The sequence below is a fragment of the Pezoporus occidentalis genome, unplaced genomic scaffold (assembly GCF_034315485.1).
Source record: "Pezoporus occidentalis ecotype Australia unplaced genomic scaffold, CSIRO_AGI_Poc_V1 ctg65, whole genome shotgun sequence".
NCBI classification, from domain to species: Eukaryota; Metazoa; Chordata; class Aves; order Psittaciformes; family Psittacidae; genus Pezoporus; species Pezoporus occidentalis.
The window spans coordinates 747,110-771,135 of NW_026915998.1; the positions used below are offsets into that span (position 1 = coordinate 747,110).

At 55.0% G+C, this 24,026-nt stretch overlaps 2 protein-coding genes across 4 annotated transcripts; one reads left to right on the forward strand and one right to left on the reverse strand.

Moving 5' to 3' along the window:
- The first annotated feature begins 541 nt into the window (after positions 1-541).
- On the forward strand, positions 542-7,407 carry PLP1 (proteolipid protein 1). Of its 2 annotated transcripts, none has more exons than XM_062640527.1 (7): positions 542-693; positions 2,836-3,022; positions 3,415-3,676; positions 4,433-4,601; positions 4,781-4,854; positions 4,966-5,031; positions 5,478-7,407. In XM_062640527.1, exons 1-7 carry the CDS (start codon positions 690-692, stop codon positions 5,547-5,549), a joined length of 834 nt encoding a protein of 277 aa, XP_062496511.1. In that variant the 5' UTR covers positions 542-689; the 3' UTR covers positions 5,550-7,407. The 2 variants fall into 2 exon arrangements, with proteins under 2 accessions (XP_062496511.1, XP_062496512.1); XM_062640528.1 differs by having other exon boundaries at positions 3,415-3,571.
- A 5,957-nt stretch (positions 7,408-13,364) lies between these two features.
- On the reverse strand, positions 13,365-18,002 carry RAB9B (RAB9B, member RAS oncogene family). Of its 2 annotated transcripts, none has more exons than XM_062640510.1 (2): positions 17,911-18,002; positions 13,365-15,489 (listed from the first exon to the last, which is right to left on the reverse strand). In XM_062640510.1, the coding sequence occupies exon 2, from the start codon at positions 15,452-15,454 to the stop codon at positions 14,849-14,851; it is 606 nt and encodes a 201-aa protein (XP_062496494.1). In that variant the 5' UTR covers positions 15,455-15,489; positions 17,911-18,002; the 3' UTR covers positions 13,365-14,848. The 2 variants fall into 2 exon arrangements, with proteins under 2 accessions (XP_062496494.1, XP_062496495.1); XM_062640511.1 differs by lacking the exon at positions 17,911-18,002 and adding an exon at positions 17,064-17,623.
- Positions 18,003-24,026: the final 6,024 nt, after the last annotated feature.

A 24,026-nucleotide genomic window follows, 5' to 3' on the forward strand; every position in this document is an offset into this window, starting at 1 on the left:
CAGGGGAGCTGTGGTACCCATGGGGCATCCAAGGGAGCTGGGGTACCCGTGGGAGCTATGGCACCCATGGGCCATCCAAGGGAGCTGGGGTACCCATGGGAGCACCCAAGGGACCTGGCTCCATCTGCTGCTCCATATGCTGGAGCCATCACTTGGGGACCCCATGGCTGTACCCACCCAAGTGCCATTGCTCCATAGGGCCAAGTGTCCAGGAAAAGTGGCTGCGGGATTCCCATCACAAGGGGGAAAACTTCCAGTCTGGAGCCTCTAATGCTCAAGGCAGGTCCCCATTCCCCGCTCGCAGGTGCTGGGGAGGGGACATCACTGCTCCCACACTGCCACAGCGAGCAGCCGGGGGTCAAACACAGCCTTGGGGGGTCCACATAGGCACCAATGAGGGGACACCCCATGGACACCCCCAAAGCTCTGCGCGGGCCGCGGGGCGGCTGTGGCCGGGGCACCCCGGCGCTGGCAGCCAAGGGGTGGCGGGGCGGCAGGGGCAGGGGCGGGTCCTGTCCCTTTAAGGGGGGTGGCTGTCACTCACAGAGCCCTTTTCTTTGCTGGAGAGCGGGACAGGCACCCAGAAGGGGAAATACAGGGCGAGGGACCACCAGGCAGGAGGAGGGCTCCAAGGCACTGCACCAAGGCAGCCGAGCGGGCGGTCGGGGGAGCTGACCAAGACCAGCGCCATGGGTGAGTATGGGCTGAGGGTGGCCGGTGGTGGCTCTGGGGTCCCACTGCAGGGACCCCTGGAACTTCCCTCTGTCGGCAGCCAGGTCCTGGGGGCGCTGGTGCGGCCGCGCTGGCCGTGGGAGCTGCTGCGGAGGATGCCCTGGCATGGTGGGGACTTTTCTTCCCCGGAGCGGTTTTCCGTCCCTGTGTGCCCATGTGCTGTCTGTGGGGACAGATGCCATCCCCACCGCCTTCCCACCCGAGCCCTCGTCACAAGAGATGAGAGATTAGGCACTCCTTGTGCCTCTGCTTCCCTATGGATACACCAGAGCTAATACTTACTGGCATACCCCCCTAGGGCATCGGGGTGCTCCCTTCCCAGGGGTGCCATGGGCTGCCCTGCCTCCTCCTCCTGTCTGCGGTGCATTATTGTTTGGCTCCAGCAGCAGCTGAGACTGGGTACAAGGCCCGGGATTGTGCAGCACAAGGGCTTTTCCTCTCCTCCCTTCCCCTCCCCAGGCTTCCCCAGCTCAGCTTCCCAAACCTGGAGGGACCAGAGCTGTGGCATCCCGGGATGCACATAACCCCCCGGACTGGAGCCACTCACCATGCCCAGACCCGGGGCACCTTCCATGCCACTTCCCAAATGGCCATGACCCAGCATGAACCCAGGCATGTGTGAGCCAGCAAGCACCCTGCTGGGTGTGCAGGGCCATTCCCATGGGTCCCAGGGAGGTTTCGGGGAGCAGCACTGGTCGGGAGGAATGGGACCCCCCTGGACTTGCCCTGTGCAAGGCAAACAAGCGGGAGGGGTTCCAGCGCTCCCCATAGCGCTGCCTTTGTTCCCTGTTTGCTCTCTGCACGCCGGGGTGGCAGTGCCAGGACAATCCCCCTTTGTCCTCGGTGCCACCACTGACCTCGCTCCCCGTGGGGAGGGGAGGGCGCTGCTGGCCAGGACCCTATGGCTTGCTTCTTGTCCTTCGATGGAGGAGATAAGCACTGTGGGATGCGTGGAGGGGGCGTGGGTTTGGGAGCACTTCCCATGAGTGCCTGTTTTGGCATTCAAGGCAGAAACGCTATGTACAGATGGGATGTTCCCGGGCAGCCGCTCTGCCCAGGACAGTGGAGTGCCCGAGCCTGCATCCTGGGGAAGGGGAGCTGAATCCCTGTGCAGAGGTGTTGCACAGCCAGGGCTGAAGCTTATTGCAGCTTAGAGCCAAACTGATGCTCCAGAGCCAGATGCTGGTGTAAACCCACCTGGCTGCTCAGCCCCAAACCATGTAGGAGAGCTGCTGGTTGAGCACCTCCAAACCCAGCCCATCAGGACCCTGAGCTAATGATGCTGCACATTAGAGGCCCGACACGCAGAAGGATCAGGTTCCCATGGCTCCACTGCTGAAAACACCCCAGCACTTTAGGCAACCCAAGGGGCATGCTGGCCCCTACCCTCTCTTTCCCCACCAGCATACTGGTACCTGAGCCCTCTTGCCAAGTATCTGTCCTGGAGGACTAAATCCATTACACAAGTGCTATAACTAACATGGCTCCTCTCCACAAGCACATCTGCTTGCACAATGAGGCTGCTGCAGCCCAAGCTGCCCTCAGGGTGACTCAAGAGTGGGCAAGTGCTCCCCCGAAGCCCAGGGTGCTTGGGGTGCCTACCAGCTCCTCCTATCCTGTCCCATGCCAGGATACATTGCTGGGTCCCCATTAGGCTTGTCTCTCCAGGGGTGCTGCATTCCCCTCCATCTTCAATGCTAAAAGCAAAATGCTGGTGTCTACACTGCCCGCAGCTGGGCTGTGCCAGCAGCAGGAAGCCCATTAGCAGCTTGTTTGCACCGTGCTACATCTCCTTGTATTTCCACTTCATTTTGTGGGGGTCAGACAGGCTCACCCCAGCTCCCCGACCATCTCACACCCAGGAGCTGCTGCACATCCCCAGTGCTGCTGTCACCCCTGTCCCTGCTTGGGTGCAATCCTGCACTGCTGTTTGGAGAGCTCTTGGTGAAGCCGCTTGGGCTCTCCAGCACCGCAACCAACCACTTCTGCATTTCCCTTCAAGCTGCTTCCCTCCTCCTGCCGTGCTTGTCTACTCCTGAGCTGCAGGCTCCGAGCACTCCCCATCCCGGCAGTCCCACTCCACTTCATTGCTCTTCTCCCTAGGTTTGCTCGAGTGCTGTGCCAGATGTCTCATCGGGGCACCCTTTGCTTCACTCGTTGCCACTGGCTTGTGCTTCCTCGGGGTAGCGCTGTTTTGTGGCTGTGGGCATGAAGCCCTCACAGGCACCGAGCAGCTCATTGAGACCTACTTCTCCAAAAACTACCAGGACTACGAGTATCTCATCGAAGTGTAAGTACCCTGCTGCAGTGCATCACCCTCACATCAGAGCCCCTCGCATCTCTGCCCTGCTCTGTGCCAGGACGAATGATGCTCTCACCATGGACACCCCAGGTTGCATTTGCCTTGTGCTGGTGCTGCGGCTGCATGAAACAAGTCCAGAGGTGACTTGTTTGTGTTTCATGCTTTTATCTGGCCCTGGCTAGGGCTGGACCCCTGCATGGGTAGGTATGGAGGGCACGGGGGAGCTGGCAGTGGCCCACAGTGCTGCTCAGCACAGCTTTGCACCAACTCTTGCTGCTTCTCCCTTCAGTTTGGTACCCGGGGCTGGCATGGGCAGGGTAAGTTGTGTTGGCCATGCTGCATCCAGGGCTGAGCTCCCTGCCCACTCCTCTCCCTGGCAGCATCCACGCTTTTCAGTACGTCATCTATGGCACTGCCTCCTTCTTCTTCCTCTACGGAGCCCTGCTGCTGGCCGAAGGCTTCTACACCACCGGCGCCGTCCGGCAAATCTTCGGGGACTACAGGACCACCATCTGCGGCAAGGGCCTCAGCGCAACGGTAACTGGGGGCCCGAAAGGGAGGGGAGCGCGAGGCCCCCAGCGAGCTCACTCGTTGCAGCGGGTGTGTCAGTGTTTGGGAAAGTGGCTAGGACATCCTGACAAGGTGATCTTAACCGGGGTTTGGCACCCCTTCGCGCGCCCGCAGCGGGTTCACCACGCGCAGCGTGGGCAAAGGGCAGGACACGTCCGGTTTTTGGGGGTATCCCAAAGGGAAGCGCAGCCTGGACACCCTCCCCCAGGCTTGCTGTGGCCCCTGGGGACCAAAAGCAGCCCAAATGGCCACGTTTATCTGCCTCTTGTTTAAGCATCGCTGAGGAGAGCCATGAGCATCCTCACGGTGGCAGCATCTACTGCCCCTGGGGTTGTCCTCTCGCTGTACCTGGGGACCGTGACAAAGGGAGCCCGTGGCCTGAGGGGGGCAGAGCGGGATGGCTGCGGTTCCCTTGGGGCCCACTGGGGTGGCACCGCGGAGGGAGGGCAGGAGAGCCCCATTTACACACCAAGGTGGGTTTGGCAGCTGCCCTCCCGCAGAGGCCAAACCCTGCCTGGCCGTGGTTATCCCCGACTCCACGGGACGCGGCAGCCGCCCTGCTGCCGCCGGTCACCCCGCACACGTGTACCCAACCTGGGGCTGGGGCTGGCCCTGAGAGCCGCAGGGAGCACGGCTGTGCCGCTGCTCCGTGCTGGCTGCTTGGGGACATGCCGGGTTTGGTGGCAGTGCAGAGCCAGCTGCCGGCAGCATCCCAGTCCCCTGCCTGCCCTACGCTCTGTCCTGCCTGGGGACCCTCGCGCTCCCCTATCTGTGTCCCTGTCTGCTCAGTCACCACGGCTCTGCCCCGGCTTCTGCTGCCCCTTGCAGTTTGTGGGCATTACCTACGTCCTGACCATCATCTGGCTCCTGGTCTTCGCCTGCTCCGCGGTGCCCGTCTACATCTACTTTAACACTTGGACTACCTGCCAGTCCATTGCCAACCCCAGCAAGACCTCGGCCAGCATTGGCACCCTGTGTGCGGATGCCAGGATGTACGGTGAGTGCTGGCATCACTGCCCAGGAGGGTCAAGGTGGAGGACTGGGAATGGAGGAGAGGGCCCAGGCAGATAAGGCTGGGATCAAGCAGAGGGAGCTGCTATAGAGCCCCAGAACACGTGTGTGTGTGTGGCTGTGGGATGCTGTGCCTGGCTCACTCGGTTCCCTGTGTCCCAACAGGCGTCCTGCCCTGGAACGCTTTCCCTGGCAAGGTGTGTGGCTCCAACCTGCTCTCCATCTGCAAGACCAGTGAGGTGAGCACCTCCCACCACCCCACGTGTGCTCCCCTCACCGGGCGGTCTCCGCACCGTGCTCCCCAGCGGGTGTGCAGGGCCCCAGGAGCTCACCCCGCTCTTCCCTTGCAGTTCCAGATGACTTTCCACCTCTTCATCGCAGCCTTTGTGGGGGCAGCCGCCACGCTGGTCTCACTGGTGAGTCAGTGCTCCCCCTGCCCGGCCGTTCTTCTCCGCCTGCCGAGGAAGTGGGGGCAGAGGACAACGGAGGTGGCGGGCATGGATGTGACAGAGCCTGTGCTCGTCTCATTCTCTGGCACATAAGTGCGGACGGTGAATTCAGGCCATAAAAAGGTAGAGGTGGCTGCTGGAGAGGATACAGAGAAGCTTTAGGAGAGCACCAGGGAGAGGTCCTGCTGCCTGTGCCCTGCCTTTTTCTGGCTCTCCTCTTGCTTTACACCAGCAATGAGACACTGCAATGTCCTGCTGGTGCAGCGGGGCCGTGGGGCTCCAAAACTGCCCTATTGGGGTGTGGGGCTGGGGGATGCCACCTCGGGTGTACCCCAGCACAGAGCCCACGCTCTTTGCCCATGGGAGCTTCATCTCATCTCGTGCCCCTTCGCTCACTCTCTTCCCACCCACAGCTCACCTTCATGATTGCCGCCACCTACAACTTCGCCGTCCTCAAGCTGATGGGCCGAGGCACCAAGTTCTAGCCCGTGCGGTGGAGCCCAGCCAGACAAACGCCCTTCTTTTCTCTAACCCCGAGGCTTTAACACTGCAGCCACCCGACACCAGGTCTCCTTCGTTAACTCTGCCTCCGCCGCTGACTCCCCTCCTCTTCCTCCCTCGCATCCATCCTGCCGAGCGTGACCAGGAAGGAGAGCTTCCCACCAATGGACGTCTCTTCATGCACTTTTCTCTCTTTGCTCATCCGTAACCGGTTCGCTCTAGGGGCCCAGCCAGAGAAGAGGAGGGACTTACTCCGGTGTCCCAATGTTGCCTAGGGATGAGCAAAGGCCTTCATGCTCTTGGGAGGAGGAAATCTGTGTAGGTTGCTCCATGAGTAGCAAGAGGCTACCTAGAGAGAAAAGGAAGTTGGCCCAGTCCTGGTACCATTGCTAGAGACTCTCCTGGAGCTGTCTGCTGTCACCACCCATGGATGGAGAGTAAGAGAAGGATTTTTATTTTTCCCTTAGCAAAGAAAGATGAACTTCCCCCACATTACCTGCTGCAACCAAGGCAAAGGGAGTTCAGGGCAAGGATCTTCCCACTGCGGAGAAGAGAGTGCTGACCCCAATGCTAATAAAGCCCTAACGCAGCTGCTCCTATTAAAGCCTAAAGGAGTTTGGTGTCTCTGTAGACAAGGGGGACTCTCGGCTTTACCCTCCAGGCAGCAGATAGGTTTGACCGAGGGGACATCTCCGTGCCGTGCCCTGGCAGTGTAAAGCCAGAGCCGCCCCTCCGCAGGCAGGGGAGAACCCTCTGGACTGCGCCTTGCCGCTCGCTCCCGTCCCTTCACAATGGTGCTCTTTGGGGTGACGTCTGCTTTCTAACCTCCGCTGCGCCGGAGAGCTTGGTTTGTTCCTCACCCGTCTCAAACCTAACTCTTCCCTTGTTCTGTCCCCTTCTTCCCCCGTGTTTCCTGCAAGTCAGGACGACTGCCTTGTGCCTGCCAGGGCGGGAGGGACTGGCAGCATCTCGCTGAAACCCATGGAGGAGTTGAGGAGGGAAGGAGAGGCGGCTGTGTGGGGGTCATGGGGTGGAAACACGCCTCTGCAACCCTTTGGTGCCAGTTCAGTGCTTTCCCATGGAGCGGGGCAGCAGGGCGAGGGATTTGGTGGATACAACCTCTTCCCCATGGCAGCTGGAGGAAAGCCCTCTGAGCGGGTAGCATGGGTCCAGTGGGTCCCACCAAGGCGCTGTTTGCAGTCCTCCCCATCAACCAGCGTTTTGGTTTGCTCTTCCCCGCCTCTCCTTAACGCTAATCTTTGTGTTAATTTATTGCAGAAACTACTTTCAGTGGCAGCGTAGCTCCGTCTCGCATGGGTTTGTTTTTTATCTCGGTCTGTAGTAATAATATATTTTTGTTAGGAGCTGATTTCAGCAGGGGCAAGGATAAAGGAGCAGATCTGCTGAGCAGAGCATTCTGAAGGATCCTTGCCGCTGGGAATGCTGAAATAGGTTGGCCAGGCTACCAACGCACAGGGGCTGGGGAGGGGGGAGATGCCAGGAGGGATGGCAGGGTGGGCTGAAACCAGCCCACGTCAACGCCATCTCCCTTGGGGGTTTGCTGGGGTTTTTTTTTGGTATCCATTTAACAGAAATAACCAGATCCTCCCTCCCACCCTTGTCTCCAGACCCCGAACACACACACATACACGCACACGTGTGCACACACACACGCGCATGCAAAAAGAGTTAATCGACTGAAAGTGTTTCCTTCCTTTCTGATCTAGAATTTCAACGTGTTAACAAGCAATAAAAAGGAGCAAGTTTGTAGAGACTTATCTTACAAGGTGTATTTTATAAAAATTAAAGAAAATCAATTAAAATTAAGGTCATTCTGAACGAGATCTGCGTCTGTGTCCATTTGTTCTGCTGCCTTTCCCATCTTTCGCCAAAGGAAAAAGGAGGGAAAGGGAGGCTGCAGAGGAGAAGATCCCAGAGGAGCAGCGCTCAGTGCCCACAGGACTCTGCCCACCCCTCCTTCCCATCCCAGCCACTGGGTTCCCAGCTGGAGAGCCCTTAAAACCTCTATTCGTCCTCCAGCCACCCAGAGGAAAGCTGGAGCCTTGTAGGAGCCGCTTGCTTGTGCTTGGTGATGGGATACTGTGATACCCAGCCCACGCGGTGACAGCATCTCCTAATACAGCACCTACAGCACAACCACAGCAAAACCCATTAGCATGGCTCAAGCAAAGCTCAGGGGCTCCCATCAGGCAACGCACATGGTACAAGTACCCCCAGAGCCATGCAGAATGGGCTATTCTCTCGCTTGCACAGAGCCTTGTGTGAAATAGGACAGTCTTGTTTAGGCACGAGGGCGGACTTCATTGCAGGGCCCTACATGTCCTGTCCACACGCTCTGTGGGTGGTTGCGTGCCATTTGCTGCAGGGTCACAAACAGTTTGCACAGTGCTGGTGCATGGGGAGGTCATCGCCTGGCGTCTTTCTGCCCTGACTCAACACTACCCTTAGATGCACGTTTCCACAGCAGTTGGTCAAAAATGATCCATTCAAATGCTGCTTCTCTTGGCAATTCCCCCAGGAACTGTGCTCAGGAGCATCTAGGGGAACGAGACCATGGAGGGATGCTCCCAGCCCCGGCACTGCTCCCAGGAGGCAGATTTCAGGCATGGGTAGGTACCCACGGAGCAGCAGAGCAGGCTGAGCACCAGCAGGCTGTTACCTACCCATGGCCTGGACCTTTAGTGCTCTTCCTAAACAGGGTTCTAGCCCAAATCCCACTCTGTCCCTCCATGCAGCCTGGCCAGGGGAGGTGTATCTCATGCATTGCTGCTGCCCCGGCTCAGTGCACAACTGTGGCCGTACCCCGGCCTTGCCTCAGCTCACAGAAACCATGGAGCTGCAGGCAGCATCAATGGGGCCCTTTATTCCCTGCGTTCCCAGATGCCATCACTCTCCTCTCCCCATGCTGAAAGGGCCCTGTGTGTGCACAATCAGCCCCTGGGCAGGAGCGAGCCAGGGAACAAAACACCATCTCTTTCCCCTGGCAGAGACTGGTGCCCCCCGGCCGGGGTGAGGGCTGGGGACAGCAGCACGAGGCAGTGTGTGAAGGCACCAGGACACTGGGCAAGTCCCAGGGCCAAAGGACACATGTAGGCTCTTGCTGGTGTGCTCTTGGCAGTGTCCTGCTGCCACCCCACAAGGGGACATGGGACCTGCCCTCACAGCTCCTGCCCTGGGCACCCAGTGCCCTCTAGGAACTGGGTGAGAAAGGACAGGGCATAAACCCTGCCTTGTACCAAACCTCATCCCTGTAAACCACATCACCAGAGCTCCGAGGAGAGGAGCCAGTGCAGTCAAACACTGTCCCCCTGCCTAGAGGCTGAAATGTGGCTGCAGGTCACTCCCACAAAGGCTGGACCAGGGAGAGAGAACGTGGAGCAGGTCCCACGGGCCGCCTTCCCCCCAGCCCTTCATCCCCTGCCCTGCTGCTCTGGCCCCGTAGCGCTGATAGCAAGTGAGCCCTTGGGGCAGTGAAGGGGATAAACCTGGGATAAACAGGGAAAGGCGAGGAGTGCTCGGGTAGGGATGGACACGGGTCCCCAGCCCTCCGCTGACGCGAGGCTCCCCCCAAGCTCGATGCTCCTCCTGCATCCCTGGTCCTGCGTCTCCTCCCCGTGGCCGCCGGCTGCAGTCTCCCTCGGGTGCCTTCATTTCCCCTGCGCTCAGCCCTGCACAGCCCAGCGAGGGAACAGCAATGAAAAACGTACCCTAAACATCCAATTGCTGCCATCCAAACCCGTGTGCAGCCCCCAGCGACACCGAACCCCCCTCGGAAGGCACACAGGGAGCATCCTCTGCCTCGCCCTAAAGAGGGTACAGCAGAGGCACACTCATGCTGGTCCTCGCCTGCAGCTCCCCCAGCCCTGTCCTGGATTCAGGTGCAAGCGATGCCCTGGCAGGGGCTGGAGCTGCCTGCGGGGCCATGGCGCGGTGCTGCTGCACCTCAGCCTGGGGGAAGGTGGCACTGCCAGCTCGTTCCTCTCCATTTCTGCAAAGCTTGGCTCTGCTGAAGGCGTACCCAGGGACAAAAGGAATTGCAGGTGGGAAGTCCTCATGGAAAGAACTAAGGCTGACAATAGCACAGGGAGATGCTGTACTCAGCTGCTCATGAAGACACGGCCACATACATCAGTACCTAAAGGACCCCTTGAAGCCACCAGGAAGGAGCAGCTCCACCAGCCAGGCAAGCACCGGGGTCGAGGGGTATCTCCACTTGCTTTAGCAACCACCCCAGCAGTCACCCACAGTGTCACTGACATCAGGGATTGTCCCAGATCCCTGTCTCCATTCAGGGGACTCTGACTCACCTGAGGCCTTTGGGCAATTGCTGTCAGAGCTGCCACCACCTCCCACCTCGACAGACCTGGGAATGCTCCCACTCCAGAGAAGAGCCAGTGTCCCAGGCGCCAGAGCTGCAACAAGCTCCCTGTTCAGAACCGAAGCCTGGAGCAGGGTTCAGAGGCTCCTGAAAGGGTATTTTTAGGCTATGTTCGTGCTCATCCTCAAACACATGTAAGAACATGCACTCCCCAGAGATCATGTTCCCATAAACTTCCTTACAGCTGTACTGCTGTGAGGAGCCAGCCTCCAGAGCTCAGGAGAAGCTGCACTCAGATGGTGCGTGAGCAGCCTCCGATACCCAGAGAGCAAATGTGTGCATCTACGGCCATTTGGAGCTCCTCAGCTTGTGGTTCCAGGGAAGATTTCAGTTCCCAGGCAGCTGCACAGCCTTACAGATGGCCCAGAGCAGCAAAATCACCAAGAAAGCTGTGGGAGAAAGGGATGGATGGGACCAGGAGACTCCCCACCTCTTCCCTTGCAAGCACAGAGGAATACGCTACAGCATTTGTTCCATGCAGAAACAGCTCACTGCTTTCCTTTGGAGACATTCCTTTGCCCTCCAGGGGTCCATCCTCTCCCAGCTCATCACAAAACCGCTCATCACAAAATCACATCTCAGCACTCCGCTATTGCTTACAGTGGCAAAGTAGGGGATGAGGGAACAGCATCACTATTGCTCCTTCCTCTGCCTCGCTCCAACACATCACATCAGGGGAGTTGGTGGTTCTGATGCTGTTAGACAGACCTCACTGATGTACACAGCTTCCCTCAACCCCATGTGGCTGGAAACTTCTCCCACCAGGTCATGGTTACTGTGTGTTTTGAAGCAGCTGAAAGAAGATGCTGGAGGGCCCCAGATGCTCCAGCCTACATTTACAAAGCAGGATTTCCAAGGACTCGAAGTCCCACACTGCCTCTGGAAGCATGGCTGAGCAAGTAGGCATGGGAAAGTAATAAACTAAAAGGTTCTGCCAACAGAAGCAGCAGGCACAGGCTCCGCAAACAGAGAAGGCTTCCCAAAATAAGTGCCCATCCTGGCAGGACAGCGGAAGAGAACAGTCCCCATATGCTGCTCTTTTCCATCTCAGCATCCTGAGGAAATCATGCCTGGTTACAGCCCCCTGCAGCCTGAGGGACTGGTTCCAAGATTGCAGGAAGGAATCAAAGGGAAGTACCCAGCTTGCTGCTGAGAGCCGAGGCCGAAAATGGAAGTGTAGTGGCAGAAGGAAGCAATACGGAGTGTTTCTGTTACGAAAGTGTTTCTGATATGCTCTTAGAAAGACAAAACTGTCGGTGGTTTGGTTCTGCTGGTAAAGATCTATTCCTTCAGCTAGGAATACTCAGGAATAACCAACCCCTCTGATCCCTTTGTGACTTCTCTGACAGATGCTCTAACCAGCCTAGTTCCACGTACCTCAGGAGAACAGAGGCCAACACGAACTCTGATAAATGAAGACAGACGCTTCCTGACTTCACTTGAATACATCCAGGTTTTATTTGCTTAAATAAAGGTAGAATCTTGGTTTTACAATTCCAGTTCTGTAGCAACAGCAACGACCGCAGCAGCAGGAGTGCACACAGGGAGGGGATGGCTGTTGGCATGGAATTCTGCAACAAAATCCTGGCTCCTTTGTGCGCATCATTGATATAAATCAAACCGTTTCAATATACTTTTTAAAATGAATTGTAAAAACACATAAGCCTAATAAAATACTTGGGGTTGGTTTGGTTTTTAAAGTCAATGATCCAATGTGTGTTAGGAATAAAAGACGCTGTGTAACACACTCTGTACATATAGTCTGCACAGCCTGTGTACAATGAGGATCTTGAGCTTCAGCTATCAACATCAACATGCCCAAGGTACAGCTAACAGCACGCTGTACCCTTGCCTCCTGCACTGCAGCTTGTTCCATCACAGAATCACCAAATCATAGAATGGATTGGGTTGGAAAGGACCTTAAGATCATCCATTTCCAACCCCCTGCCATAGGCAGGGACATCTCACACAAGACCATGTTGCCCAAGGCTCTGTGTGACCTGGCCTTGAACACTGCCAGGGATGGAGCATTTACCACTTCTTTGGGCAACCCATTCCAGTGCCTCACCACCCTTACAGTAAAGAACTTCTTCCTCATATCCGATCTAAACTTCTCCTGTTTCAATTTGAACCTATCACCCCTTGTCCTGTCACTACAGTCCCTAATGAAGAGTCTCTCCCCAGCATCCTTGTAGGCCCCCTTCAGATACTGGAAGGCTTCTATGAGGTCTCCACGCAGCCTTCTCTTCTCCAGGCTGAACAGCCCCAACTTCCTCAGCCTGTCTTCATACAGGAGGTGCTCCAGCCCCTGATCATCCTCGTGGCCTCCTCTGGACTTGTTCCAACAGTTCCATGTCCTTTTTATGTTGAGGACACCAGAACTGCACACAATGCTCCAGGTGAGGTCTCACGAGAGCAGAGCAGAGGGGCAGGATCACCTCCTTTGACCTGCTGGTCACGCTCCTTTTGATGCGGCCCAGGATATGGTTGCTTTCTGGGCTGCCAGCGCTTACTGCTTCCAGCTCATGTTCAGTTTCTCATCAATCAACACCCCCAAGTCCTTCTCCTCAGGGCTGCTCTGAATCTCTTTTCTGCCCACCTGTAGCTGTGCTTGGGATTGCCTCGACTCAGGTTCAATCTCTGCCCTCTTCCACAGGTGGCCTCACACAGATCCCATGGGAAGCGGCAGTTTCACCTGCGGGGAGCTCCCTCAGTGGCCCCTCTGAAAGAACCTGAGCGTGTCCCAGCCCTGGACCCTGCACAACCAGCTCTGGGGGAACGTGTCTGTTCTGAGATGTAAATCAGAACCACAAGTTACAGAGTGGGGGATCTTGAAGGAAATGTTAGGCAGTGTCAAACTGAAGAAGAATCTAGAAGCCTGGGGAGGTCACACATTGGTAAGTACATAGTAACAATAACCTTAATATCCTGTAAAAATCTGTTGCACCTACAGAGGCAGAGCCTTCTCTTATACCACCAGGGACCTGTTTCCCAGAGACTGTAAGCACTCCCTATCTATGCCTGTGAATATGAGTGTTCAGCCTATAAAGAAATCAGACCCCTCCAAAGCACTTTGCATTAAAGATTCAGTCCCTTCCACAGATGGCTACCCTGCAGAGAAGGGCAGGATCACCCCAAGCTCCCTCTGAGGAGGGTGCCTGCATGCTCAGTGATGGGGATTAGCTGCCACAAGGCAGCACGAGGGCAGTGCCTGACTCTAAAGCACAGCATCAGTGATGCTGCTCAATTAGAGCTACAGAATTTACCATCCAGTAGCTCATCACAGTGGGAACTGCACTCAGCAGCTAGAGGATATAGACTCAGGGAAGCTCTCCCTGTGGCAGGCTCCTATGTGCTTGTGGGCAAAGTCATAGTTTTGGACAAACGCTTGCACGGGAAGTTGCAAGACATGAGGTTTTAATGGTAAAGACAGCAGTCAGCAAGCATTCATCTCTTTGCTACACAGATAGCTTGGGACTAACACCTAGCAGGGGGCAGGAATCAGGATCAGTGAAGCCTGATGTCCTTTTCTAGAAGGTTCCTTGCCTCCCCATACCACTTTCCAGACACCTTGAACAGAGGTGGAACTGGTGCTGCGGCCATTAACAACGGCCAGTTAACAAAGTGGACATCCTCTACAAATAAGGTCTGTTATATGAATTACAGATAAAACATACAGGATTCCCTGTGTAAGGAGTAAGGGCCAGCACAAGGCTATGCATTAACTGTGCTCAGTAGCACTGCACCTGACAACAGGTAACAAAGTGAACAGTTCTAAGTTGCAGCACCCAGATGGGAACATCCGTGCTAAAGCAACTGAAGATGCTGACCCACCAGCTAACAAAGTACAGTGGTCCCAGCCCTGGACACAGAGTGGGTTTAGCAGCTGACCATGCATGACTCTCCCAGCTACCTGCACACCCCCGAGATATCCCACCTCCATCCGCTGTGCTAGAGCATAACATCTGGGCACAGTGATTACTTGTGACAGAAAACAGCTGAAGTTTCACGCTCCAGATCTCCTGAACTCTTGAGTGACTCTAAACCCTCTGACATGACCCAGCAATGTCCACATCAGTATTTTTCATCCAGGGCTTCAAGGTATGAAAAGCAAGATCCAGTGTTAGGCCTCCACAAGAGACAAGGAAACATATATTAAACAAGAAGCAGTCTCTCCACAAGATAACACTCACACAAGACAGAGCTTGAGGTGTGGAAAAAACAGATCAGGAATAGGCAGCTACGAAGAAGTGATGCTGCCACATTCAAACACAGGTCCATCCCTTCTTCATGTGTTGCTTCACATCAGAGCTGTAACAATTCCCAGGACAAGTCAGTCTCAGGACAAAATGCACTTATCCCAGACAACAGATACACTCATCTCAGCCACTCTGGTATTTGGCATTCTCACAGTTACATGGGCTACAGTCTCTACAGCAGGTTTCATTCAGTATGCTGAGCAGACATTCCTTTGGCAGTAAGGTCATGTACTGGGTCTAGTATTTGTTTGAATTCAGGGCTAAAATACTTCACAGACTGTCTAGGGCACTCTCAGCTGTGTTCTGCAGGCAGTTCTTGGTACAGATCAGATCACTACTGTCTTTAGTGAATTTAAAGGACTTTAACCCAGTCCTTTAAACCTGCTACAACAGGCAGAGATGGAAGCAGGACTACATTCATGTGCTCTTTAACAGCTCCTTCCTGCAGATACATGCTCTGTGCCCAAAAACTCCAGCCAGAACTCGGATGGTGAGGCTGCAACTCCCGAGTGAGCAAACCACATATTGTCCTTGTGGCCACGCTCCTCAGAGTGCCCCAGAGCTGCCCGTGCCTGTTCCAATACAGCTGCTGGCTCAAGCGATGTTCCCAAAGCAGCAGCCTCTCCTAACAACAGGAAGACCCTGATTTGGAGCTGGAGTGCAGGTCAATGGTGTGGCCCAGCATGCAGTGCTCCAGCTGCTCCTCCACCGCCAGCACTTGTCGCACAGCCTCCTCAAAGGCCACTGCCACATTGGTGTCATCCTTGGCACTAGTCTCCAGGTACGGATAGTTACCGTTCTCCATGCACCAGGCCTGGGCCTCCTCTGTGCTCACTTGTCTCTCAAGTTTGTCTATCTTGTTGCCCAGGACTACGAATGGAAAGTGTTCAGGGTCCTTCACGTCAGCATAATAGATAAACTCCTTCTGCCAGTTACTGAGGTTCTCAAAGCTCTGCCGGTCATCCACACTGAAGGTCAGCAGGCAGCAGTCTGCTCCCCTGTAAAAGGGGGTTCGCAGGCTCTTGAATCTCTCCTGTCCCGCAGTGTCCCAAATCTGGAGGGTCACAAAACGTCCATCCACCTCCAGGTCCCGGTTTAGGAACTCCACCCCAATGGTGTGGAAGGCCTGCGAGTCAAACTTGTTGGTGACGTACCGGTTCATGAGGGAACTCTTTCCAACTCCACCATCCCCAAGGAGAATGACCTTTAAGAGCAAGGACTTGCCACTCATTGCAGCAGGACGGAGGGGCGCAGGACCAAGGTAATCTGCAGGTTTCAGAAATGGTACAAAATAGCTGTTTGACTCACAGACTCCGCAGAAATTCACACATAGAGGAGCAAAACATGGCATTTCCATCCCCATTTCTGAACGAGTTTTGTATACAGGAGGTAATCTCCCTTATTAGAAAGATTAGAGCTGGGAATTGGACAAGCTTTCAGGGACACAAGTCCTCCATCAGGTCCAAAATGGAAGTAGCAGGTCACTGCAGTAAGTGCAAGGTAAAAGCAACTGTTGAGAGCTTAGTAATAATTACACCACTTTTGGTGAAAACTGTATCTGAAAGCTTGTCTAGTTTTTTCCCAACATACCATCCCTATTAAGCATTTCTTCTGGCTGTGTTCTCCCAGAAACAGCAAATCCACCAGGGATCACCATCACCAGGCCTTTCTTTCTGTTGTACAGTCACTAGCTGAATAATTTCTCCTATCTGACTTGCTCTACTGGAAGGATGTAAAATACGCACAGGCCTAACATCAATACAAGTCATCAGGCAACCCGGGTCTTAATCACCCAAGAACGCTGACTCACAAGTGGAGCGGCGCTCGTTTTCTGCACATGATCCCTAGAGCTCACAAGGGGCTTCCGAGGCACAGAGACCCAGCTCCTGTGCTGCTCTTTTCTGGCAATGCTTTTCTGCAGGCCAGTTTGCCAAGGCACAGATGCGAGTTCACAATGACACCACAGATCCCCTAATAAGCAGTTGCAAGAGAAAGGCCAAGTGCCAACCTGTCCTTCCCATCCCAGGGACATTCTGTAAGTGAAGGTAAAGGCCTGATGCTTGTTTGGCTGCTGTCTGTACTGTACCTGCTCTAGAAATACAGCGCTTCTGTCTCTGGGACTGTCCAGGGAACACCTTTCTCCAGCATTAACAGTCACTAAAACACAAATACCAGTCAGCAAGGTTGCCAGAGCTGTGCTTGGTGCACTGCCTTTCAATATATAACGCTGACCCAGGCTGGAAGAAAACAGCAGAGCTCTAAGAAGCTGGAAGTGCAGTACTGACAGTAAAACAGGCAAGCACAAGGCGCTGAGCACAGTGTTTCTGTTGCCCTAAGTAAACTGGAACACAGCCCATTTTTTACCAGGGCAGAGTCAATGCATTATGGATGCTATACCCAAAATGGATAAATGGAAAGAGCTCTGGCAGGAGTGCACAGGCTGTGTAACCCGTGTTTCCCCTCAGTCCGGGGATGTTAATAGCTTTGACCTGCTTGGCCTGCTTACCCACATACTCTGGGATCTGAGCTGAGGATTGAACACGTACCTGAATCTGCTAATCAGAAGAATGAGGCACCTGGAAGAGCCTGGTGTGAAAACAGACAGGATGTGGCTTGCTTGCATCTGCTACCAGCATTGCTGCGAAGGGTGTGACACGCAGTGCTGCTCAGTGATGCCACCAGACCAACCTCCAACCGACTGTGACAGGCGCACTGACACCATTCAGATCAATCAGCCCACCTATGCCTTCCCGGCCAAACCCCACTTTCTGCATCAAGCACAGCGGGGGCTGCTCAACTTTGTTTCTGCTCTTCTCGCAGCTCATTCAACCAGCACTTACCACAAAGCTAAACCCAGGAACTTCTGCTTCCAGTTCGCTTCTGCAGAAAGGGCTCCGGTTTCACTTCCCCTGCACACAAACACCCCAAAGCAAGCACTGCTGAACTAACTTGATGGGCCACGGGACACCTGAGAGGCACATGTGCAACCCCATAGTTCTAATCCCATAAGAGACAAGCAGGAACTGCAGCATAACTCCCTGGGGCTGATGGCTTTGTGAAACTGCTCTGAGCAGGTGAGCTGTTCGAAACACTCGCTCTTCCTTTCCCAAGCCCTTGCTGAGGGGGGGGTTTAAGCTGGTCCTGCCTCACGTCACCAAAGCCCTTCCTTACAGATGCCATCAGCCCTGACAAGTTACTGTTTAGAGACGCTTCGCTAGCAAGCGACCAGCAGATGCTTTATAACGACTGATGGGTTACACCGGGCTGCTCCAGAGCCTGGCAGGTCAGCAGAGCACCGACAGACATGAGACCCATGACACCGCGATAGCAACGCTGTCCGCAGCCTGCATTCACCGAGAGCCCTTTACAAGCTACTGCACAGACTAACCTGGACTCGCAGCAGGACCGAGCCCCCTCACGCTGCTCGCCTGCAGATAACCGCAGCGGGCTGCCTGTGCGGGACCTGCCCGCTGAGCCCCGCGCCCCACCACTGCCTCCCAGCTCGGCAGCAGGCGAAACCCTCCGGCGGGCCCAGCCCGAACCGGCTGGGGGGAGCGCAAGGAGAGGGAACCCGACCGAGGAGGGAGCGCAGAGCCCCCACAACCCCGGAGAGGGCACGGGGGAAGGGGCGGAATGGAACCGAGCCCGCCCGAGGGGTGCATGTGTACCGGGCCCGCCCGCACCTACCTCCCTCCGCGACCCGCCGGGCGCCGGTGCCGGCTCGCACCGCGCCTGCGCAGCGCACGCGTCCTGCGGCGGGGCGGGGCGGGGCGGGGCCACACCTCCCCTCCCCTCCCCTCGCCTCACCGTACGCCCATGGATGCTGTGGGCGCGGTGTCCCGGTCCCCTCAGCGGCTGTGCCCCCGCCGGGACACACACAGCCCCGGCCCCGCACACCGCTCCTCGTTCGGGAGGGGGGTACATGAACAAGTTAATAAATACCCTAATTGGCTTCATCCCGCAGCCCCCGTTAGCGCTGAGGGAGGCAAATGGCCGACAGCTGCCTGAAGGAGTGCGACCCCTGCCCGCCATTGCCGCCAGCAGCGGCACAGGAGGGAGGATGTGTTAAAAGGAGGAGGTTTCTGCGGGAGAGCGGAGAGTAGAGGTGTTTTACTTGGTTGAAAAGGAAAATAGCGGTGAGGTGTCGTGGGTTCGTCAGCGCAGCCTGCGGCGGGGGGGAGAGGGAAGGGGAGACCAGACCCCCAGTGCAGGGGGCTTGGGGGAGCGGGAGCCAGCTTCCTCCTTGCAGGCATCATCAGCTCTTCACACCGCTGCGTTTCAGAGGGGGATCCCTCTTGCTGGGGGCTGTGTGATGTCCCGGGCAGCTTCCCATGGGAGAAAGAGTGGGGACCCCTCAAGAAGCCTCTGTTTTGGCTCTCTGAACCTGGCACCAGACCCAGGGCCGAGGGGGTGCGCTGCCTCCATCTTTTTCCCTGGAAAAGCAGGAGATGGAAGGAGGATTTAAATGAAACCAGGGATTATAGTAATGCCAGCCGTGGTGATCTGTTGGAGGAGATGGGGAACAAGAGAAGCATTGCAGGCTGAGGGGGGAGGCAGCAGAGCAAGAGCCCAGGGGCACAGGGTGATGGCAGCCTGTGACCAGGGGAAGCCGGGGTGTATATGGTGCTCCTTGGGGCCCCAGTGGACACACCAGCACCAGTGCAGAAGCTCAGGGTGCTGCTTGTGTAGGCAGCAGACCCGGCTCACAGCACCAACTGGGGCTCCTTCCAAACAAGTCCAGGTCCCTGTGACAGCTCTGCCATTCTGGAGCGAGCCTTTGAGCATGGCACACTTCCCTGCTAGCTCCTGTAGCCAGGCAGCCTTTTAATCCCATTATTCATCATGACTTATTTATTAGAGATCTAATTCAGTGTGTAAGGATACCAAGGACAGGAGGGGCAAGGCACCCCCTGAGCAAGATAGAGCCACCAGGACAGAGCCTGTTAAGGCAAGATGAGCACAATGCTCTGCAGCAGCACCGTGCCATCTCCTGAACCCCTGGTCCACCCCGGGCAGGGCTGGCGAACACCAAAGCCTCAGGGGATGTTGCCTGCAGACCTTAGGGAGGGCAGCCAAGGATAACAGAGGGCTATGGCCCCAGCTGAGCCTGATGGTGCTCAAGAGTGCCCCATGTTCCCCTGGGCTGAGCTGCAGGCACCAGAAGGGAAGTGTTGGGGAGTCACCTGGGTGTGCCTGGGCAGGTTTGGCTGCAGGTGGCTGTGCAGCGTGGCTGCCTAGCCGAGCTGGGACACAACCTGTTTGGCATCTGTAGTGGGTGCCTGCTAAGCAACACCAGGTGCCCACCAAGCGGCTCTATCACTCACCCTTCTGGCATGTGGGAGCTCTGCTCAGCAGTAGCCAAACCTCTGGTGTGTTATCAACACCTTTCTAGCTACCAACACAAAGCACAGCACTATGAGGGCTGCTAGGGGGGAATTAACTCCATCTCAGCCAGACCCAGTGCCATCTCCATTTCTTATTCCATGCCATTTGTGTCATGCTCAGGTTTCACGTAATTTAATACATATATATATATCATCTAACTTTCCCATTGTATTTAATTCTTACTGCTGAAATCAATTCTTACCAACACTTAGAACTTACACTGCATACTTCAACCATCTTCATACCCAGCATACAGATTTGTACATTCTGTTTACTATCCTCTGTCCTTCATCTGATAGATACTATTCTCCCATTCAGTGGCCTTCCTCCACTCCTCCAAATGTTTGTAAGAACCAGCTCTGACTTGGGCACCAACTGGCAAGATGGGTGCTCAGGACAGGAGAAGCAGTAGATTCAAGTGCTGGGCATCAGCAATGGGTCGGTTGGGTCAGTGTTGCACTTGTTGAGTTCCTTGAGGAGCTCACTCTTCATTGGTTCAGGTATTTCCTGTTACAACATACAACTCACATCACAGATTATGCCCCCCCCCCAAGGTTCAATCTCCCTGAGGCACACACCAGGTCTCCCCATCCTTGTGCATCACCCAGCATGTACACCCAGGTCCTTGAGAGAAAACAATCCCACAAATGGATTTACCTTTTCCCAAGGGAGGAGCAATTCATACTGCCTTCCCCAGGCACTTCCATATGTGCACTGTGGGGACCTTATCTCCTCCCACTGTATGTAGGGGTTTTGTTTGGGCAAGACCAGGATGGTTAGCAGATCCTCTGGTGTTAACCAGCCACGTGGCTTTAGCTAAATTTATACCCCAGTGCCTCCATGCCCTGTTGCCCAATGTTCTCAGCATAGTCTTTGACACTCTATTATATCTCTCAATCTTTCCAGAGGCTTGTGGGTGATGTGATAGACCCATTCAATGCTATGTTTCTTAGCCCTGAAATTTATGAGGTTATTTTGGAAATGACACCCACTGTCTGATTCAGTTCTTTCTGGGGCCGCAGTATTTCATGTTGCCACAGAATTTGCCTTTCAAGGCATAAGATGTGTTTAGACCTAAGATGGTGTTTGGGCAGTGGTTTATAGACTTGACCCACCTTCTCCTTCAGTGGCTTCAATGACTTGTCTTGTGAGACTCCACACAGCAGTTTTCCTCTTCTGATGGTTTCCTACAACACTACAGGAGCCATCAGCAAACAAAGCACAACACCTTCATCTTCTGCTAATTCATTACATGGTGCTGCCTCCTGGGCATGAGCCACATCCCCAGGCAGTGCTCCAAATTCTCTGCCTTCTGGACAGTCCATGATCTCTTCCAGGATGTCCTGGTTTGAGCCCAGCTGGCAACCCAGAACCATGCAGCCGCTCGCTCACATCCACACCCCGCCCTCTTCCACCCCCTGCTCCTGGAGGGATGGGGAGAACCAAAAGAATGTAACTCCCACGGGTTGAGATAAGAGCAGTCCAGTATCTAAGGTATAACACAAACCACTGCTGCTGCCACCAGTAATAATAATGATAAGGGAAATAACGAGGGAAGAGAATACAACCGCTCACCACCCACCGACCGATACCCAGCCCGACCCGAGCAGTGCTCTCACCCTTCCAGGTAACTGCCCCCAGTTTATATAGCGGGCATGACGTGCTGTGGTATGGAATACCTCTTTGGTCAGTTTGGGTCAGGTGTCCCGTCTCTGCTTCCTCCTGGCTTCCCCTCCTCCCTGGCAGAGCATGAGGCTCACAAAGTCCTTGGTCAGAGTAAACATCACTGAGCAGCAACTAAAACCGTCAGTGTTATCAGTGCTGTTCCCAGGCTGAAAGTCAAAACCTCAGCCCTGCACCAGCTACTGAGAATGAGAAAAATGACTGCTACTGCTGAAGCCAGGACACAGTATTCCTGGGTGGCTGAGTTTCCTCAGTGGAGCTCATTGTGTGATCAGCTTACCCCATGTAGCACTGATTGTATGATGTGTAGAAGGGATGTTTCCTTTGAACATCCAGTGTACCATGAGCAATTGTGTTGGCAAGAGAAGATGTGCTTCTCTACCAATAACTTCCAAAGTCGCTTGAACCCTGGCATGTGCTGCTAGTATCTCTTTTTCAGCTGGGGTGTAGTGGGCTTTTGATCCTCAATATCCCTCAATGGCTCCAAACCCCGAATGATTGACCTTGGGTTTCTCCTGGTGTTTTCTGCTAGAGGCTCCAGATGAGACCACGCTGCAGTGTGAAGTCCATTTTGCACAGCTGGTCCTGTCTGGACAGGCCCCAAAGCACAAGCCATTTCCTGTTTGATAAACTCAAAGGCTTGTTGTTGCTCAAGGACCCAGTCTAAATAGTTCCTCTTTCAGGTTACTTGGTAGAAAGGACTCACAGGCTGACTGTAACCTTCAATATGCATTCTTCAAAGTCCCACAAGGCCTAGGAAAGCTACTGCTTCCTTCTTGTTAGCTGATGGAGGCACAGTTGCTGTCTTGCTGATCACATCCATAGGGACATGATGACATCCATCCTGCCATTTTATTCCCAAGAAATGAATCTCCTGCACATGTCCCTTGACCTTACTTCTTTTTATGGTGAAACCACCTTTCAGAAGAACCTGACCTTCACTTTTTCTTTCTCAAGCACTTCTGCCTTGTTGCCCCACATGATGATATTATCAATGTATTGTAGGTGCTATGGGGCATCACGCTTTTCCAGTGCAGTTTGGGTCAGTCCATGATTTGGACCCATTGACCTCCTTGTGCACTGTTTTTCACCACTGGGACAATTACTGCTTGGAGTTGTTTGTTTTCTAGCACAGTGCTAGAAGATGCTGGTTTGCAGTGGGGTAGGCAAGGCACCCTTCTGTCAGGTGGTGTGTCAGTGTGCCAGGGTTACTTGCTTGTTCAGGTGTAAAGTCCCAGGCTATGAGAGGTGATACCTGCCCATGGCACCTACCCAAACCCTTCCACACACACTGCACCCAAGGACTGGCTGCCTCAGGGCACATTTCAGTTTCGCCTCACCCAAATGTTGTCTTCTCTTGCACCAGGACAACACCAGATTCCACAAACCCTGTAATATGCCATAAGTGATAATTAGCAATAGTAAACAGCTTACATAAGGGTGGGGAAGGACCTTGGGAGCTGCATAATAAACCCACCCACATCAGTGCTGGGTAGGAAAAGGGAGATGTGTTCTCTCGTCCTCTCCACAAGATAGCTCCCTCGGCACAGCAAGGCCACCAATGCCAGGGCAAAGCACACAGCCACTGTACTAACAGCTCAGCAAGAGATAAGCAGTGCAGCCAGCAGACTCCGTGACATGCACAGGAGTTTGCTACTTAGCTTAACACAAAACTGCTGCTGCCTTGTGCCCTGGCTTGGGTGCCAAAAGGGACTGTAGTGGGTTGACCTTGGCTGGACACCATGTTCTCACCAAGCCGCTCTGTCACTCTCCCTCCTCAGCAGGACAGGGAGGGGAGAAAATAAGATGGGGAAGAACTCATGGGTCAAGATAAAGGCAGTTTAATAAGGCAAAAGCAAAGCTGTGTGCGGAAGCAAAGGAAAACAAAAGATTTATTCCCTACTTCCCACCAGCAGGTGATGTCCAGCCACTTCCCAGGAAGCAGGACTTCAGAAGACAAACATCCTAATAACAAATGTCCTCCCCCGCCACTTTAATCTTTCACTGCTGAGCAGACGTCGTGTAGTATGGAACATCCCCTTGGGTCAGCTGTCCTGGTGACACAGGAGATGCATTGCAGAAGGAGGGCTCCCTGCTGAGCCCCTTGCAGAGGAGCAGGAGGGAGGCACTGTGGAGCTGCTGGGAGGGCTGGTGCTTCCCATGGTGCCCGGGGGGGAAGCCAAGTCCTGGGATCAAGGGCAAAAGAGGAACAGGATTATCTGGGCATGACCTGGTGCTCGTGGGAAGCCTGCAGGGAGCCAGCACCCGTGCAGCGCTGAGGCACAGCAGGACCCTGCCTGCGAGCCCTGGGCACCCACACCGGTTGCTGCAGGGGGATTGGGCTGGAGATGGGGATGTTGCCCAGGAGCCAAGTCGAGGGGTGCCATGGCAGTGGGGCACTGACTCAGCAGGGTGCTGGGCTCCTGGAGCACCCTGCTCCACCTGTGCTCCACCCTGCAAGTGCCCACTGCCTGGCTCTCACTCCCAGCTCTGGGTGTTACAGCAAACACGGGGAAGCCGGTGCCATAAGGAGCCCTGATACAGCTCGTCCCTGTGGCCAGCTCATGCCCAGATGAACTCATCACACATCCCACACTGCAGCTGGGGCCTCTTTCTTTGTTCCAGCCCCATTCCTGCCCCTGCAGCTGCTTTTCCAAGGCCTGTACAGCAGCTCCAGCCCACAGCACCTGCTCTGAAACACCCCCTAGCATGTGCACCCCCTGAACAGCCTTGGC